The sequence below is a fragment of the Mustela erminea genome, chromosome X (genome assembly GCF_009829155.1).
Source record: "Mustela erminea isolate mMusErm1 chromosome X, mMusErm1.Pri, whole genome shotgun sequence".
NCBI classification, from domain to species: Eukaryota; Metazoa; Chordata; class Mammalia; order Carnivora; family Mustelidae; genus Mustela; species Mustela erminea.
Window position 1 is genome coordinate 58,544,824 of NC_045635.1, and position 18,395 is coordinate 58,563,218.

The 18,395-nt window shown below is 50.1% G+C and overlaps 1 protein-coding gene across 7 annotated transcripts in view; it reads left to right on the forward strand.

Annotated features, from left to right (window-relative positions):
* DLG3 (discs large MAGUK scaffold protein 3) overlaps positions 1–15,747 on the forward strand; it is a 55,060-nt gene extending 39,313 nt beyond the window's left edge. For 4 of the 7 annotated variants that reach the window (XM_032330263.1, XM_032330267.1, XM_032330265.1 and 1 more), the window contains 10 exons: positions 2,969–3,145; positions 3,353–3,428; positions 4,246–4,345; positions 7,993–8,034; positions 9,320–9,370; positions 10,005–10,106; positions 10,683–10,855; positions 11,276–11,385; positions 12,024–12,115; positions 13,590–15,747. In XM_032330263.1, coding sequence (XP_032186154.1) covers positions 2,969–3,145; positions 3,353–3,428; positions 4,246–4,345; positions 7,993–8,034; positions 9,320–9,370; positions 10,005–10,106; positions 10,683–10,855; positions 11,276–11,385; positions 12,024–12,115; positions 13,590–13,696 — 1,030 coding nt within the window. In that variant the 3' untranslated portion in view covers positions 13,697–15,747. Of the gene's footprint in view, positions 1–2,968; positions 3,146–3,352; positions 3,429–4,245; positions 4,346–6,237; positions 6,284–7,992; positions 8,035–9,319; positions 9,371–10,004; positions 10,107–10,682; positions 10,856–11,275; positions 11,386–12,023; positions 12,116–13,589 lie in introns of all 7 variants that reach the window. The other 3 variants (XM_032330262.1, XM_032330264.1, XM_032330261.1) reach the window with 3 other exon arrangements.
* Positions 15,748–18,395: the final 2,648 nt, after the last annotated feature.

Below are 18,395 nucleotides of genomic sequence, written 5' to 3' on the forward strand. Positions count from 1 at the left end.
AGTAGTCAATGATATGGGAAATATTAATGATATAATTTCAAGTGACAGCTAAGGTTGCCAAATTGTACATACACACCATGTCTTCATCTCAGTGAAATCTATTTTCTGTGTACTTATTACACAATGTTATATAATATCCCAACAATATGAAGAACTGTTCTGAATTATATTAAATGTGATTTTTCTGGCTTTAGACTTCACGTTTTTCAAATAATCCATAATGAGCTTATATTAATTTAATTTTTAATGAAATTTAATGCATAGGAATAGTATAAAATCTCAAATACTAGAGTAACATATACCAAAAAAATTAGTCCTTTTCCTATTCTCCTCTTTTCTGGCTCTACAAAGGAAACTGCTTTCAAATATTTTGGCTGTAACAGAAAGAAACAGTGAATCTGGGATGCCTGGGTGGCTCAGTCAGTTAAGCATCTGCCTTTGGCTCAGGTCATGATCTCGAGGTCCTGGGATCGAGTTCCACAGTGGGCTCCCTGCTCTGTGGGGAGTCTGTTTCCCCCTCTCCCTCTGTGATCTTTCTCACTCTCTCTCTCAAATAAATAAAAAAAAGAAAAAGAAATAAAGAAAACCAGTATCTAATGTCTAAAATGTAAAAATAAAAAGTAATCAACAAATAGCAAGAAGAAGCAGTGATTTCAAAATGTGTTAGAGAAGAAAAAGAGACAGCACAAAAATTTGAAAGCAGTTTGTTTTTATGTTGACTTGTATTTTTGAAAGAAAAGTTATAAAAGGTCCCTGTGCCTGTGGGTAAAGGCAAGGGCAGACGGCACCGCTGCCGGTGTGTGGTGTTCACTGCCGACTTCCCGGTGACTTCAACCCACGCTTACCTCGTCGTTACTTAGCTCATGGCACATGTGTCTTGCTACAGTAAGGGATATGAAATTCCTCTTGGAAGTGACCTAGCATATTAGTTTCATTTCAATCTCAGATGTTTAAAAAATGACCAATAATTGGCTTCCTGACATCCAGAAGACGTGTTTATATTAACTTGATCGTATGTGCTGCAGCTTCTTACTGCTGTTGGCAAAGGTCAGACATGGTTCTGCAAAGTGCTAGAATCTGTTCCTGGATTATCACCAGTAAGCTCTCCCTTCCAGTGTTTACAGCCTCATCCTAATCTCCTAATTCATTTTAACATCTTCCTTCTTCCCTCCCCAAACTAGTTTGTGCTTAATCTAAGTTCTGTTCTTTTCCTTACTACATTTGTTTTAATCTTTGAAGCCCAGAATGATACTGAGTGTTTCTTATTGTCACTTTGAATAAGGTCTTCACCATGGCCGTCTTTGTAGGAACATTCTACAGAATGCCTTCCTTGCTTTAGGAAACTCCATTTCAAATGCCGGGCAAATGCATTCAGATGTGATCCTGTGACGCGGAGCCAGGAAAAAGCCTCTTGGGCAGAGTGTCTCCTTGATCTGCTGGCCGGGCCTCCCTCCTTATTGCTTCGAATGTATAAATTGACGGAGATAAAGGGCTTTATTCAGAGTTTGGGTATTTGGATTTTCAGATAATTTGATAGTGATTTCTTAAGACTCCTGTTTTAAGAAATTTGGAAAGTAGGTGGAAATTTCACTCTGCACACTTTTACTGCCTTCTGTATTTCATTTGGGCCTGCATGTGGGGAAATAGTGGGTTTTACTCTGCAGCTTCCAGCCCAGCCACAGACCACTGAACTGCAGGTAGAAGCCTAAGTCTTGGAACTAGTTCTGGGAAATGCACTGAGCTGTGTGTACAAAGGTGTTAACAGAGAATGTAAAAAAGAGAGCCTCGATGGCGAGTAGAAAAACAAACTTCTTGCTGAAATCACCCATTCGCAGTGACTCTGAGCAAAGATCCGGTGGATGAGGACAGTAGACACTTTCATGCAGGTGAGTTTCTTCCCTGAAGCAGGGAGCTCTGGTGTGAAGTGCCAGCTTCACCAGAGCCAGAGTCAGCGATGGATCCTTCAGGATTTGAGCCTGTAGTTTTGCTTTAAATTTGCCTTCAAATCCTCCCCATCCCACTCCACATGATCATCCCATTGTATATGAGGGTGGATAAATGTTCCTAAGGCTCTTTTGATGTGTCGCCTCCCTACTCTCAAATCTTCAGGGGCTGCTGCTATATTCAGGGCCTTCCAAAATTTGCCCCAGACCTTTATTTCCAACCTCCTTTCCTAGGACTCGCAGCTACAGCCAAGCTGGGCCCCTCCCTCCTTTTTCTCAAGCCTGTATGTTATAGTTCCCTTCCTGCCTTTTCCCACCTTCTTTATCACTCTACTCTGCATGGCTGGTCAGAGGACCTGGCCACTGTCCTAGGTTAGGTAGGTGTGTGATCTGGGTCCCATTACTCTTCCTCCCTGAACCTCCCTCTCCCTCCATGTAAGATGAGAGATTAAACTCAGAGCCTTCTTTAAAGCATCCTTTCAACTTTATTATTGTGTGGGTGAATGTCAGCCTTAGCTTTTTCTTTCGTTGTCCCAGCACACAGGGTCCTTTTCTCTTTTGGGTCTCTGCAGCATTTACCATTCATTGTTTGAGACTGTAGTTCATATTTTTATGCCCTGCCTTCAACTACTTTTTGAAGATATGTTTGTAAACTGAGGAAGCCCTTTGGTAGAGCTAACTTGTTTCCCTGGGATGTGGGTGTGGGGGAGGACTGTTGAGTATTCTACTTCGGATCTCTACCTTGTACCTAGATAGAAGCTTACAGGCATTGGGACTCATGAAATATTTTTTCTTATTCCCCTTTTTGGGAAAGTGGGATGTTTCTTTGAGAAGAGGCACATATCTGTAACATCAAGACTGAAGGAAGGATACAGTCTCCTGGAGAATTCCCTCTGGTCTGCTCTGAGGCTTCTGGGTCCATGCTGACTCTTTGGGTTAGCCTTCCTCTGCCATCCTTTCCAGAGTGCCAGGCTCCTGGCATTTAGGGTTAGGATGATGACTTCATCTTTCCCTGTGTGTTTCAGGGCCCTGTTTGATTATGATCGAACTCGGGACAGCTGCCTGCCAAGCCAGGGGCTCAGCTTCTCTTATGGTGACATTCTGCACGTCATTAATGCGTCTGATGATGAGTGGTGGCAGGCGAGACTGGTGACACCGCATGGAGAGAGCGAGCAAATCGGTGTGATCCCCAGTAAGAAGAGGTGAGTGGTCATGATCCTGAGGCCTTCCTTGCCCTCTTCCTGGTATTGCTTTCTTCTGTATCTATTAGACTGTAAGTTGCTTGAGAGCAATTCCTTTTCGGTGGAGTTGGTGCTGAAGACATAGTTACGACTCAGGGAGCCAAAAGGGGGCTGCTGAGACCATGCACTGGTGGTGAGTAACAGGACTCCTTTCTGACTCCAAAACAGGGTGGAAAAGAAAGAAAGAGCTCGATTGAAAACCGTGAAGTTCCATGCCAGGACGGGGATGATTGAGTCTAACAGGGTAAGTGGGGATCCCCAAGGAAGTCAGCCAATATGTGAAGAGGAGTAAGAAGCTTGGAGTCTGTCTGCTGGCTAAGAGAACTGGGGAGCACAACAGAATATCTCTTTTTCAGGGGGCTGACTCTGTCCTATCAGAACACTGGCTGCTTTTCAGAAAGCAGAGAGAGGGCACTGAAACTCTGTGTCCAGTCTGTACTCCTACCCCCTGGGTTACTGGATCTTGAAGATGTGTTGGAGTTGGACTGTCTGGAAAGGCTGACTTGTTCCGGGTACCTGAAGCCATTTGTGGTTATCTCCCTGGCCGCAGACCCTGTCAGAGCTGTGGAGACTCTGAGCAGAACCTGGCCTTGTTACCCAGCGAGGAAGGCTGGCCTCAGAGCTCTGACCACCTCCCTTCAGACCAGTGAGGCATGAGGGCTCAGTCATTCACCCCTTTTCTTCTATGAGCTTTGCAGGCCAAAGAACTTCTGGAGCGCTAGAGGGAAGAGAGACACGGAGTAGATGACTCTGTGTGTATCAGTGGAACCTTAGGGCATGTGTCCAGGAGGCTCCAATGACCTTTGTCCTTTAGAAAGTGCCAGTGAATGCTGTGAGTCTGGATTAGGTAGAAACCTCTAACATCCCTACAACATTTTCCTGTAAACATGATTTTCCTCTTACATCAACTTTCATTTAATCTCATAGATTCCATTTGTGAGAGATGGTCTTTTATTTAGCTCACCATTGTCTCCATTTTAGTTTTTCTTGCATGCTTTAAAATCCATTGTTCTGTTTTTTTTTCTTCTGTCCTTCCCCTCCATCTTCATGTTCTTTCACAGTCGATCAAAACGAAACGTAAAAAGAGTTTCCGCCTCTCTCGAAAGTTTCCATTTTACAAGAGCAAAGAAAACATGGCCCAGGAGAGCAGCATACAGGAACGTAAGTAGCAGCAGGGTACAGAGAGCAGACTGTCCACAGCCCTGCCCTCTCTTCCTCAGTTGCACCTCCCTTTCTGAGAAGATGGGGAAAGTGTGTGTGTGTGTGTGTGTGTGTGTGTGTGTGTGTGTGTCCGTCTGTCCATGTGTGCGTGGGTGCATGTGTGTATGCACGTGCATCCTTGTTTATTTAGAGTCAGTGTAGAGATTGGTCTGCACAGGGAGACAGTGGGTCTCTCTTATCCAGCTGCTCACTCTGAAAGAATGTTGGAGGTTCTAAGGACTAACTAGTTCCAAGGCTGGCTACCAGGGCATCCCTGGCACTGGTGTTGGGGGTGCCAGATGAAGCTCTGCTGGGGTCATCATCAGTTCTCAGCCCCAGTAGCAGTTTTAGAAGAATGGTTTTTCAAGAGAACCAGGTCTAGGGACTCAGTGTTGCTCTCCTGGCTTCTTCCTCCTGTGTTTTCTTTCCCTTAACTTTACTCATCTGTGTTAAGAGAAGAGCATTTTCTTCCCTGGACACCTAGAGTCGGACCTGCTTCCTGAATTACATGCACGTGTGTAGGCACCCAGGATGTCCTCCCGGCTCCAGCAGACTCACTGTCATCCCAGATACAGAGCCAGCCTTCAAAATAAAATCCTTTCTGCCTAAAGGAATTAACGTGGAGGGGGGATTACTCAACATTGTCTAAAGAAAGATTTATTGAAAAACAGCAAATGGTAGGAAAGGCCATAATCTGACTTTTCAGAGCCAATGTTGTGAATCCTGAGAAATGTTCGTATTTTACCATATGCCTCAGAAATTAACTGCTCTGGCCCTCACCTTAAACACCAGGTCAAGCTGGTGTGACACTTCTCATATATTAATCATCCTGCTGAATTGTAAGCCTTTCCTCTGCTGCCTTGTAAGGAGGGGCCGTGGGGTCTTGGGCTGTTGGGACTGGCGGGGGGCTGACTTTGTCTAGGCGAGCCTGATGTATGGTCATGGTCTACGTAGGTCATCACTGTCTAGAGTGGTAGCTAGTCGATCCAAGGGTGCCTTCATGCAGATGGGGGTGATGGGCCATAATCCTGGGTAGCCCAGTAAGAAGCACAAGCTGCCGTGGGTTCTGCTTGTGAGCAGTGCAGTGGGAGACGGTCTGAAGGGAGGTCACCGCAGTTCACCAGGTCAGCCTCCAAACCTCTGTGCTCTATCTAGCCTGGGGAGGGTTTGCCGTTGGGTGGCCCAACTGAGGGACAGGGGATGCCTGTTGGATGAGAGTTGAAACCACCCAGTGCTTATTCTTCAGAAGGTGAGCTCATCCCCTGTGGTCTGCACAACTCAGGCCAGATTTGAAGGCCATACCTGACACTGCACGAAGCTTTCCCTGAAGGCTCTGGACAGAGTGAGTCACTATTAGGCAAAAGCTCCTTGGGATGATGATAATTCTGCCTGGTCTTTGGTGCACCCTCAGAGGGAAATGGCGATTACGTGGACAGAGCAGAGACCTGGGCTCTGTAAGTACAAATTCAGCCAAAGCAGGTACTCTGAGCCTTGGAACAGATGGAACAGTCTACCTGTTCTGTCCTGTTGGGCTATAGACTGTAGACTACCTCAGAAAGGTAGTCTGCTCCAAGGCCCTATGGCAGCAAGTTTGGCAGTATGAAGTACCTGGATCTTATCTGTTCTGGGGTGTTCTTTCTATAGCAAAAATCTTAACCTCACTATAATTATAGGTCTTCATAGTATTTCATACTTCTGTCACTAATGCTTACCTGGCTCTGTATTCTTCCTTCCCCTTGTCTTTTTTCTCTATTTCCTCTTTTGTCCCAATTCTTTTCCTCCCTCCCTCCCCTCCCTCCCCTCCCTCCCTCCCTCTTTCCCTCTCTCTTTGTCCTTGCTGTCTGTGAAATCAGGACTTCCCTGGGTTAAGTGACGATTATTTTGGAGCAAAGAACCTGAGTAAGTCAAACTTACACACCACTAACTGTATTTCTGGCATGAGTGGACATGCTGGGGTTGGGGGTGTAGGGAACGTGGGTGAGGACAAAGGGTGAGGGGAGGACACTGTTGTCAGGACTCTGACACCGTAGCAGGAGAAGGAACAAGTGGCTCTGAATGTCACACTTTTGCTCTGGATCCCTGGTACCTTAATAAAAGCCTATCATTCACGTCTGTGTTTTCCTTTTGTACCTCGAAGGGGTGGGGATCCATCTTGGCCCCCCACCTTAGAAATGAGGTGGGAAAGAAGTACTTCTCCAGGGGTGACCACTCAGCTCATCTCTAGCCTGTTGTTGAGGTGAGGGGTACCGGCTGGTTGGCTGCTTCTCCTAGTGACACAGCACTAAAGAACTGGGCTTAAGAATGAGCTGTTTTGGTCTCTCTAACTAGGGACAAGAGTACTGTGAAGCCCTTTACCCATCATGCATCTGGGACATCCCAGCAGGCCCATGGGCCTCAGGAAATAGCCATGGGCTGGCTTTCCATGGAGCATCTCTAAGGCGCCAAGCTGGTGGGGGTCTCAGCGGCACCTATGGACTATATGTACATATATATCTAGTGCCTTATCTCGGGCAAACTCTGACCTGTCCTCTCTAGAAAATAATTCTAGAGTGGAAAATGAAGGGACCAAGAGGATGGCACCTTAGCAGCCCCTCTGTGCATGGAGGGGCATGTACACGTGGCTGTGCCGGGCAGGTTCTGTGAGCATATACTCTCCTTCAATAAATAATAAAGGCATGAAGGGAAAGGAGCTTCCTCAGGGGATTGTTCAGGAACTCGCCTGGGATGGTGACTCATCCAGTCCTTCTACGGGGCCACAGCATATCAGAGTCTGGAACAGTGTCATCTTGGCTGAAACAAGCAGTGTCTCTGTCCATTGTTTGTTGTGTTCATGTTTCATTTTCATTTGCCTGTCCTCTTGGGAGCAGTGGCCCTTTTTTGGGCCATATTGTACCTTGTGTCTCCTTTGAGCATGGTGGCCATGCCCGCACTCAGATGCCGAGTGTCCCAGCGGTCTGAGACTGGACGGTTGTCTTGGCCTCCCAGCATTCCGTGTTTCTGGTCTCTGTGGTCTCTCTGATTGTGGATGAAGGTGCATCCTCTCTCACCACGGAGGCCAAGCTAGGAAGGAAGAGGAGGAGACTAGATGATAGTGGTAGCAGGAGGGCTGTTGGTCCCACCAAACGGTCAGAGCCTCAGTCCCCGGTGACAGCTCAGCCTCCCTGTGTTTAGCCTCTTAGTTCTGGAGCACCACATAACTCTGTCCTTCAGGGGCTCTGTCTGGGGGAGGGGACTTCTCTTTGCTGCTGTTGCTGCCTTTCCTTTCCAGTCATTAGCCTTGGGAGATGCATTTTGAGATAGGATTTGGAAACACTCCAGGTCAGTTCTTTTGATTCAGATGAAGAAGATGCTGCTGAAGAATGGAAGGCTTGTAGTGTATTGGGAGGGACTTGGTGGACCAAGAGGGCTCTGGGGACAAGTATGATATGGCCAGGGGCTCAGGACTGGCGCTCTGCCTCCCAGCTGGTAGCCCGGATGTGGCAGGCCTCCTGTGGCCTGGCTTGCTTGGCAGTTCAGTGTCTTGCCTCCTGGAGGATTTGAGTTTTGTGCCGCGTGTGACCTCTCAGTGGTGTGTTCTGAATTGGAGTCTCTTTCTTGTTGGCTTGCAGAGGGAGTGACATCCAACACCAGTGACAGCGAAAGCAGTTCCAGTAAGTGTGTGTCATTCTCCCCCATGTTGTGTAGCTCTACCATGTGTCCCAGCCATCCTCATTCCAGCGTTGCATGGCTGCCATTTCTGTTCAGAGGCTAGTGCTTCGTTTAGCCATGTACACTTTGAGATCCTGGAAATGCTGTGGCCATTCTGTCCTGATGGGGTGGGATTTAGGCCATGAATTAAAGGAGAGTATAAGGCCTGCACTTCTGGCCAGGACCCGACCTAATGCCGTCCCAGGGGCCCTGGGAAGGGTGAGGTGCCACTGAGTAAATCCCTGCCATGGGGCCTCCTGGGTTATAAATGCTGCCAGTTTTACAGATTTGCTTAGAGACCAAAAGACAAGTGGCTCCTGTGGGATGTTGTCCTGAATTGCCTTTGCAGGTCTCTAGGACCTCCTGGGTCAAGGCTCAGTGTCTTTGTCCTTTTGCTGGGTTAAGCAACCTGGTAACTGCCCAGTTTTCTTTCTGAGATCCCGTGACCAAGCCAGAGAAGCCACAGGTGGAACCCCACGTGGCCTCTCAGGAGCTGTGGCTAGAGGTCTGCCCACGAGTCTTAGGCTCAGAGGAAGCCTATGAACGAGCATCCTGGGGCTTGATGCAAATACTGCTGCCTTCCCCGGCACTGCCATCAGACCCATGGCACCCAGACACCCAGAACCAAGTGGCTTGGTGACTATTTTAGGAAAAGTTTATTATCACTAGGGTGTATGGAGGTCTACCATGAGAAAGCGGGGCTTGGCATTGCTCTTCGAGGGGCCTCGGGACCTTAGCCCAGCCTTGAGCCACTGATCTGGGTATTTCCTCAGTGCAGGGGGGATAGACAGACCCTTAAAAGAGCAAGTTAGCATTCATTAGTGCCCTGACTCCCCTGCCTGCAGATTAGGGGACATGGGCAGCATTTATCATCCAGTTGAAGCCTCCCTGTGGTTCTTACCAGAGCAAGAGCATAATTGAGCACAGTTGACTACTGACTACAAGAACAGTTCCTAAGAAATGGGGGTGGTCTTTGGTGGAGGCTTCATGGCTTCTGGGTCATGTCCCTTTGGTCAGCTATGTTTTGCTGAACGAGAGGACTCCTGACTCCCATCCCAGGGGTGGTGAACGGCTTCCTGTGCTTTCTTGCTGATGGGTAGCAGACAGGCCCACAAGGCAGGTGGTAGCAAGTACCACCTGACAAAGCTGTTTTCTGACAGAGGTGGGGGTGAGGTGAATGCTGTAGGGGGTCCAGGACGCAGGGAAGCCGATTACAAAGTGCTAACGTGTCTCCTTTTTTTGTTGCAGAAGGACAAGAGGATGCGATTTTGTCCTATGAGCCAGTGACACGGCAAGAAAGTAAGTCCCCTTCTGAGAGTCTTGCCTTGGAGCTGGTTTCATGACCACAGGGCCCAGTATAGTGGTGGGCTGTGTCAGCACAAGGAAGAGCACTCGGGAGCAGGAGGGCAGGGCTTGCCTCATGTGCGGACCCCCGGCAGCTCCTTCTTGCCCGTGTCTTCCTTGTGTTATAGAAAAGGGGAAAGGAAACCCAGTGTGCACCCCTCACCATACCTTTTTTTCTGCTGCGGTGCCTTCCAGAGCAGAGGACGGGTTGACAAAGAGGGCAAGGGTCCATCTCAGTGGGTGTGACTGTTGCCAAAAGAAAGGTCCCAGTCCCTCCCTGTAGTGGGTTCTCAGGGAGAAAAAAAAAAAAAAAAACCTTGCTTAGCTGCTGGTGCCCGTACAGAGATTGCTCCTGAATCTGTTGGAAGGAAGGGGAGATGCTTCGGATTTCAGACTTGCCTTGGACTGAGGTATTTTCAGATTAAAGGCTCTTTGGTGTCTTTGTAGTTAAAAGCCAGGGACTAGCCACGGACACTCTGCCCTGTCTGAGTGGTGGCTGCAGAGCCTTGGTGTTCCAGGCAGGCGTGGAGATGGAAGAGGCCGTCAGGTGGGAGGCCTCCCTCATGACCTCCATGCTCTCTTTCTCCAGTTCACTATGCAAGGCCTGTGATCATCCTGGGCCCAATGAAGGACAGAGTCAACGATGACCTGATCTCGGAGTTCCCGCATAAATTTGGCTCCTGTGTACCACGTAAGAGCCCAGGTTTTGGAAGGGAGGTGTGAGTGTGCCGGGAATGATTACTCAGATGTTTCATGGAAAGGCTCTGGGGCCAGGTGCTCGGGTTCTCTGGGAACAGGGTCTGCTGCTCTGGAAGATTTTCCCACAAGGCTGTTGGGGCTGGGAGGCCTAAGCCATGAGGCTGGCCTGCTTCCTCTCTTGGAGAGAAGTTTTGAGTAGTGATGGTCAGGAAGGATTGGGCGAATGGGGTGCCTGGCCCAAGTGGTGTTGGCACAGCCCCATGGACAGCTTGTTCACTGGCTCCCGTGCCTCATTTGGCATCTTCTGCCAGGTTTTGGCCCAGGAAACCCTACCTCTCTGGTTTAGTTTAAACTAAAGCAAATAGCTCCGTGGGTGAGCCCTGGTGGTTACAAGAGAAGTAGGCAAGCAAGACACGCTTCTTTCCAGCTACTCTCCCCGACATCTGCCCACTCACTTGGAAAATATTGGAGTGGCCCTGAGGCCCAGGTGAGAGAGGAACAGGTCATCTCTTTTGGCCTGGGCAGGTCATTGTCCTGGGGCCACAGAGCATTTCTTTTCTTCCTCCAGATACCACTCGGCCTCGGCGTGATAATGAGGTGGATGGACAAGACTACCACTTTGTGGTATCCCGAGAACAGATGGAGAAGGATATTCAGGACAACAAGTTCATTGAAGCAGGCCAATTTAACGATAATCTCTATGGGACCAGCATCCAGTCAGTGCGGGCAGTTGCAGAGAGGGTAAGAAGAGAGGACATGGCCTTGCTAAATATAACCGTCAAAGGAAAAACTGAAATGTTCCTGCTCACATTCCGTTAGGGTTTGGCTCCTTCCGGCACGGGGCCCACAACCACACAGCACACTGGCTCTGCATGTTCTCACCCCCTGGATGGAGATAGCTGTGTCTCCTCCATGCAGCTCACCCCAGCATGTCACCGATGGGACTGGTGACCCCTCTGCAGATATGGCCTTTTCTGGCTAGGCGGAGCAAAATGTGGGGCCTGGGTGCCTCAGTGGTAGAATCTTCTAGGCCTCTCTGGGTGGCCCTGGGTGCCCACCACTGCCCCCCACCAGGCAGATGTTTGTGTTGCCACTGGGTAAGTGCTTGGGGCTGGGTAGACAGGGACCGGGTGGGCTGATAACAAGTCTTTGCCTTTTCAGGGCAAGCACTGCATCTTAGATGTTTCCGGCAATGCTATCAAGAGGCTGCAGCAAGCACAACTTTACCCTATTGCCATTTTCATCAAGCCCAAGTCCATTGAAGCACTTATGTGAGTATTTGCGAGTCTCAGACACTCCCAGCTAGGAGAGGGCCCTGGAAAGGAACAAGAAAATAAACTGAGTTGTTGGGCAGGGGTAAGACGCCATGGAAGCTCTAAGGCAGGTCTGCATCCACTCTGAGGGCTCCTTCTGATGTGAGTGCCCGAACCTGTATTCCGGTCGCGCTTTTAAACCTGCCAGGTTTGGGGAAGATGTTAAGCCATGGGCCACTGCTGCTTTCAGAGGGCAGCTGAGTGGATTTTCAGGGAGCCTGGGAGCAATCCTTTATGGTAATCAAAACGTAGCATCCAGAGGCTGCCTGGGTGGCTCCATCGGTTGAGCATCCTACTGTTGGTTTCAGCTCAGGTTGCAGTCCCAGGGTCATGGGATCGAACCCCACTTTGAGCCCCACTTTGAGCCCCACTTCAGGTTCCGTGCTTAGTGGGGAGTCTGCTGGAGATTCTCCATCTGGCCTTCCCCCTGCCTTTGTGCTCTCTAAAATAAATCAATAAATCTTTAGAACAAAAGATTCTCTCTCCCTCTTCCCCTGGCCCCTCCCACCCCCAGTTTGTGCACTGTCTCTCAAAAACAAAACAAAGGCACACATAGAATCCAATTTGATACCATTTTTCTTCTCTGTCTTTGTCAGGGAGATGAACCGACGGCAGACATATGAACAAGCAAATAAGATCTTTGACAAAGCCATGAAACTGGAGCAGGAGTTTGGAGAATACTTCACAGGTAAGAAGCCCTGCTGCCTGGCTCTGGTAACATAGGACCAGCCTGACACCTGTAAGTGTCTCCAAAAGACTTAGGTACCTGGCACCGTCCAGAGTGTCTGGATGCTTTGCAGGTCAAGCCTTTGCAAAATATTCAAGTTCCTTCCATCCAGCTAGAGGAGTTTAGCCAGTCTGTAGTCTCGACCACACCACCAGCTGCTTCCATGGATCATTTTGTTCATCTTGTCTTCATGTCCCTACCAGATCAGAGGCTCCCTGTGTTACTTTGCTTCTCTCCCTCCCAACTTCTCCCCACAGTGTAGTCCTCGGTTTTGGGTGTTTTAGGTGCCAAATCTATGGTGGTTGATGATGATGATTCTTCAGGGGGGTGTTCAAGTTATCTGTCAGTGTGTGTGTGCGTATGGCCATCTGTTTGAGGTCAGTTCCTAAAAGGGTTGTTAAGGTTTCTCTGTAATATGTTGGTTACCTTTTCTTTTCTCTTATTTTTTTAAAAAAGATTTTATTTATTTATTTGAGAGAGAGAGAGTGAGAAAGAGAGAGATTGCAAGAGCGAGTTGGGGAGGGGCACAGGGAGAAGCAGACTCCATGCAGAGCAGGGATCCAACATGGGACTTGATCCCAGGACCTGAGGACCAGGATCATGACCTGAGCTGAAGGCAGATGCTTAACCGACTGAGCCACCCAGGCGCCCTGCAATATGTTGCTTGCCTTTACAATCACAGGGAGAGAGATGGGGGGTGGGGCTGGATGGGGGATGGGCATGAGGGGGCACTTGTTGGGATGAGCACTGGTTGTTTTATGTAAGTGATGAATCACTCAGTTCTACTCCTGAAACCAATATCCCCTTACAGGTTAACTAACTAGAGTTTAAAGAAAAAAACTGAAAAAAAAAAGATAAAGCACAGTGACATTTCTGTGCAGGTTGGTGCTGAGGAAACCCCAACTGGCAGCACCACCAGGTGAAGCAGGGAGAGGGTGCATAGCTGTACTCTCAGACCTTGGGTTTTGGAGCTCCCTTTACTGTTACGTCTCTGTCCTAGTTTTCCTGACCAACCTCTGACATAGAGTGGATGCGATGGCCCCAGGAGCACTGCCTCTCGCTAGAAACTGTTTCTTTTGGTTCTTTGGATAACTGGGATTTTCCAAATCTTCTACTGAGCCTGTTTACAATGACCAGCTGTTGGCCTCACGGCTGCCAAGAGCAACATGAGCCGTGAGGTCTGAAATCTAGTGGGTGCTCAGTAAACATTTTCTCAACAATCCATTTTCTCGTTCGTTGCCACTTAGTCTTACTGTCTCGGCAAGATGACACTGAGCCCTGGGCTTAGAGCACCTACCGTCTTCCGTCGTTGCCCTAGGCCGTGCGGGGTCTCTGCCAGGCGGAGTTGGGGCTGGGGGCTGCCAGGGCAGGCTAGACTGCAGGGTTGACGGTGCTGTGGAGCACAGTAAGAGTTCTCTTTTCCTCTTTACTTTAGCCATTGTACAGGGTGACTCACTGGAAGAGATTTATAACAAGATCAAACAAATCATCGAGGACCAGTCTGGGCACTACATTTGGGTCCCATCCCCTGAGAAACTCTGAAGAATCCCCACCAAGCACTCTCTTGTGAACAGAAGACATCAAGTCCCTCTTCCCTCCTCCCTCTTCATTCCTGTCCCCACCAGGAGAACAAATGACTACTGTTCTTGTCCCCTTTTTTAGATATGTCCCAAAAATTGAGTTTTCTAGTCCTGTTTTGTTTTTTAAAATTTTCATTTGGTTTTAGTTTATTTTTTGGGATGATGCCATCTCACTCATCATGTGACTGTGCCCATTCCTGCATGGACCTTTCCCAAGCGCTAGCACAGGAGCAAATCCATCAGAGTCATTGTTTTCATAAAAACCAAGCAGAAGCGAAGAGACGAGAGGAGGACTGCTGGAAAGCCAGGCTCCGGACAGCTGCACGGCTTGTGAAGCAAGCTCCGTGTGCCGTGTGCCGAGAGGCTCCCAGGCATTTCTGCCTCTCCCGCTGCTTTCACGCAGCGCTGAACGGTGCAACGTATGGCGACAGAAAGTATCTTATTTATATATAGATATATATATGTAATTTATATAAAATATATAGAAATTATTATATATATATATTATACACTCTCATATAATATATATATATTCACACACATTTGGACTAGAAAATCTATGGAGACTTCATCAATGGTACTGTGTTATTAGAGAAATGCTTTAATTTTCATATTCCAATCAGATGGCATCTTCTATCCCAACTGGTTGGGGAGGGATTGAAAGTGGTAGTAATTACTGTACCAAGGGCACTTGTTTCTGGTCATTCTCTCGAAAGCTGAGGTTTTCTCTAGGGTGGGGTCAGCGGGAGGGCCTCGGCTCTGGGGGGTGAGAAGCTGGGAGAAGGGACCCTGAGGCAGCTGCCACCTGCCGCCCGCACAGTTAGTCCAGGGGGATGGAAAGCGAGAGAATGGCCAATAGTGCTCCCGATGACATTGCCTATTGTTTCCTGCCACCTGATGTGTCTGCATGAGAGGTTTCCTTTTTGTTCATTTTTAAGCTGCTGTTAAACCAAAACCATGTTGTGCTACCGTGTCAGCCTTTTCATTATTCCAAATTTTACTTTTACTATTTAAGTGAATGCGTAGACTCCAATTTGGCAAGGGTTTGAAAGGCTCATGACATTGTGGAGGAGCCGGGCCTTGTGACCGTGGGTACGCCCGGAGCCGCCAGCCTTTCCGCGGAGGGGAGGCAGGGGCCCTCACTCACAGCCAGGGGTGTGCCCGCTTCCCCTGAGGCCCCTCTGTGGGGCCCCACCAACGGGGACAGGGAGTCCCTTGCCAGCTCGGCGCTGGGACGGTGGGAGTGCCGTGGGCCTGGCCAGCCATGTGATGAGAAGTTGGATTTGGTTTTTTTCTGCAGCTGCTCCATACGCCCTCCCCCAGCGCCCACACCAACAGCTGGTAGCTTACTGTGGCTTTGAGAAGGGAGTAGACTCGGGCCGTCCGAGTCACCTGCAGAGCTAAGAGTCCCTTGCTGGTGAGACCAGTTGGTTTTTCTCTGACCACAAGCGTGGCGGTGGGGCGGGGGGGTAGGTGTGGCTCAGGCCCTGCCCCACCCCCACCGGGCTCTTTTGTGGCCGCCCCCCCCCCTGCCCCCGTGCCTCCCTTGCCCCATGGTGGGTACAACATGGGAGAAGAGCGTGGATATGCCTGGCCGGTTTCCCAGCCCGTGGCATTGTGACTGGTGTGAACGATGCCATGTCCAAGACGCTCAGAGTGCTACCAGCCAAACTTAGGAAATCTGTTAACAGTTCTCCTACTAGCACAATGAGGCTAACTATACAGCGTGGGGCCCAGAATGAGGGGAAAGAAAGGGCAGCAGCTTTACCTGGGCAGTACACTGGATTGAAGGCAAAGAGGGATGACGTGATGGCCGATGGCGACTCTGGTGAGGAGGGGGTGAGTGGGGAGTGTCATTTCTCAGATGTTAAGTGATGTACTCTGAGTAATGCTCAACCCTCTGCCCCTCCGAGGGAAGGAGATCGAGATTCAAAGTAAGCATGACACTAGTTGGTTTACCAGTGTTCCTTCCAAGGAGACATATATTTTTTAATAAATGATAGTTGCAATGAACTGTGTGTGGCTCAGAGACTTTCTTCATGGGGTCGAGAAGGGAGGTGGGCACAGAGCCGTGGGAAGGTCTCCAACCTTGGAGATCCAAAAGACTCTGCTCAGGGTCTCCTGGGTGGCTCAGTCGGTGAAGTATCCGACTGTTGATTTCGGCTCAGGTTGTGATCTCACGGTCACGAGGTCGGGCCCCGCGTTGGGCTCCACGCTCAGCACAGTCTGCTTGTCCCTTTGCCCCTCTGCTTCTTCCCCCTCTCCTCACCCCTCCACTTGCCCTCACCCATGCGCTTTCTCAAAAATAAGTAAAATCTTCAGAAGACTACTTAGTGACCATCCACAGACTGAGTCGGGTGTTTTGAATGCTTCCAGATCACTGTGGTTGTGCTGGGTCCTTTGTGAAAGCGATACACTTGGGCTTCCACTGCGGCCCACGAACACTGCCTCACAGCACCAACCGGGTGTGAGGCGTGTCCATATTCTCCGTGGCAAAATGCTGACATTTTCCCAAAAGGTACACAAGATGGGAGACACCTGCCACGGCAAAGATGTTTGTTGAGGAGAAAGCAGGGGCCAAGCTAGCAGCGGGGTCCTGAGTGACAAATAACAGCAAGAAAAAGCTGGCCTACTGGCTCCCAGCATTTCTAGAAACCTTTGAGAGCTCGGGAAACCGAGAGTGGAGATGGGCCCAGGGTAGGACCCAGCTGGCAGAGCGGGTGGCAGGCCCTCTGAAGAGAGGCGCTCCAGAGCAGGCACGCGCAACCTGGCTGACGGCACCGCAACTTCTGCGTAACAGCCCGGTGAGCCACCTCTGTGACTGCAGTCAAGAGCGACCATTCATCAGAAGCCATAACATGTGCGGCCAAGCCACAGGAGGGAGGAGACTCCTCCAGTTTGTGGTGCTTTACAGTTCGCAGGGCTCTTCCTTTGACATGTTCTCTCATTTGCGAGAAGGCTGCCTGACAAAAAGGAGTCCCCAAAATGCTCCTTGAAGGCTTAAGGGACTCCAGCTGCCAAGTGCAGAGGAAACAAAGAGCCAGGCCTGTCACCCCACCCTGTTGAGGCTCAGTCTGTCGACAGCTGCTCTTCCTCCTAGGGGAGGCTCAGCTGAAGAAAATTCGGCCCCAGGGGGGAGACACTGAGCAGCTCAGAAACACCCAAGGTAGACACGCCGCCCCCTCTCTGCCAGGGCCCCCCTCTCTGCCAAGCTCTGCTGTGACCAGATGGCTAGAGTGCCGGGATCTCTCCCCGGTTCTGCTGCTGCTGACAACCCAGCAAACCCTGTCTGGCTTTCTCCATCTCTGACAACCCTTCCTTGGGCAATACTCACGAAGACAAAAAGGATTCGTCCAGGGGCGCCTGGGTGGCTCAGTCATTAAGCGTCTGCCTTCAGCGCAGGGCATGGTCCCGGGGTCCTGGGACCGAGCCCCGCATCTGGCTCCCTGCTGGGGAGCCTGCTTCTCCCTCTCCCGCTCCCCCTGCTTGTGTTCCCTCTCTGTGTCTCTCCCTGTCAAATAAATAAAATCTTAAAAAAAAAAAAAAAAGATTCATCCAGATACAAATGACCAACCTTCTCTTGAGGCAAAAGAGCCACTAGAAATGACCTAAATGAAGCCAAAAGCTTTTGTTCAAAACATGTGGGGAAGTCATGCTCTGGGACGAAGCTGATAGGGATGCAGAGGGAAGTGGGGAGCCGGACAGCAGGACTGGGGAGAGGCCAGAGATCAGGGGTCTAGCAAGAAAGGATGGGACTGAAGGGATACCGGGTTCAAGCAGAAATGCCCTTTCCACCAGGACGGCGCTTGCCCGGTGCCAACCCCTGAAAGCCCAAGGTGTGAGAAACCCTTGTAGAAAGGAGGTGAGTGGGTCCAAAACATGAGGGTCGAAGCTGGGGAGAAGCGCACCAAGCTCTCTGGGCCCTGGCAGGAGCCATCCAGTGTCAGCATTCACAAACTCTGCTGTTCAGGCCCATTCCCACCCAGCATTTCATGGCCTCAGTTCCATTAATCCTTTGACCGGGTCAGTGCCCTGGCCCCTCTAGGACATTCTGTTGCCGTACAGGTAACTTCCTGAAGGTCAAATTGCACATGTGGAAAAGCCTCTCCCCCCATCACTTTACAAGGAAGAGCAGCACTGAGGCTCCCGCACGTTCGGTTCCTCCCCAGCGAAGTCCCGACTACACCCTCCCTGTGGAGCTGAGCCCACGGTCACGGTGTGATACCCACGGGCAAACAAATGAACTCTCAGGTCCTGTCCCTGCCCCTCCGCGGGCACGCTGACTGGAAGCATCTGGTGTCCTTTGAAGGACCAGGAAGTGGGTGGCCTGAGAACAAGGATTCGGACCCGCCTACTTGCTGTGAAGGGCAGGTGCCAGAGGATGTTGTCCTGACTGGCCTTGCCGTCCTCACAGTCGTCCTCCAAGGAGCCCGCAGAACCGGCCACTGATGCTCTCCACCTCCCGCAGGGCCCTGCTACCCACAGGGAAAAGTCCAAGCCCCTTAGCCTGGCCCTTCTGCCACCAGGCCCCGGCCCTTTTCCCCTGCCTCACCGTTCCCCACATCCATCTGCTCCGGGCCCGAACACCACAGTCTCATACTTCTTTTTCTGCCCATTGCTCTCCCTATCTTGCTTGCCCAGAAGACTCCTCTTAATATTTT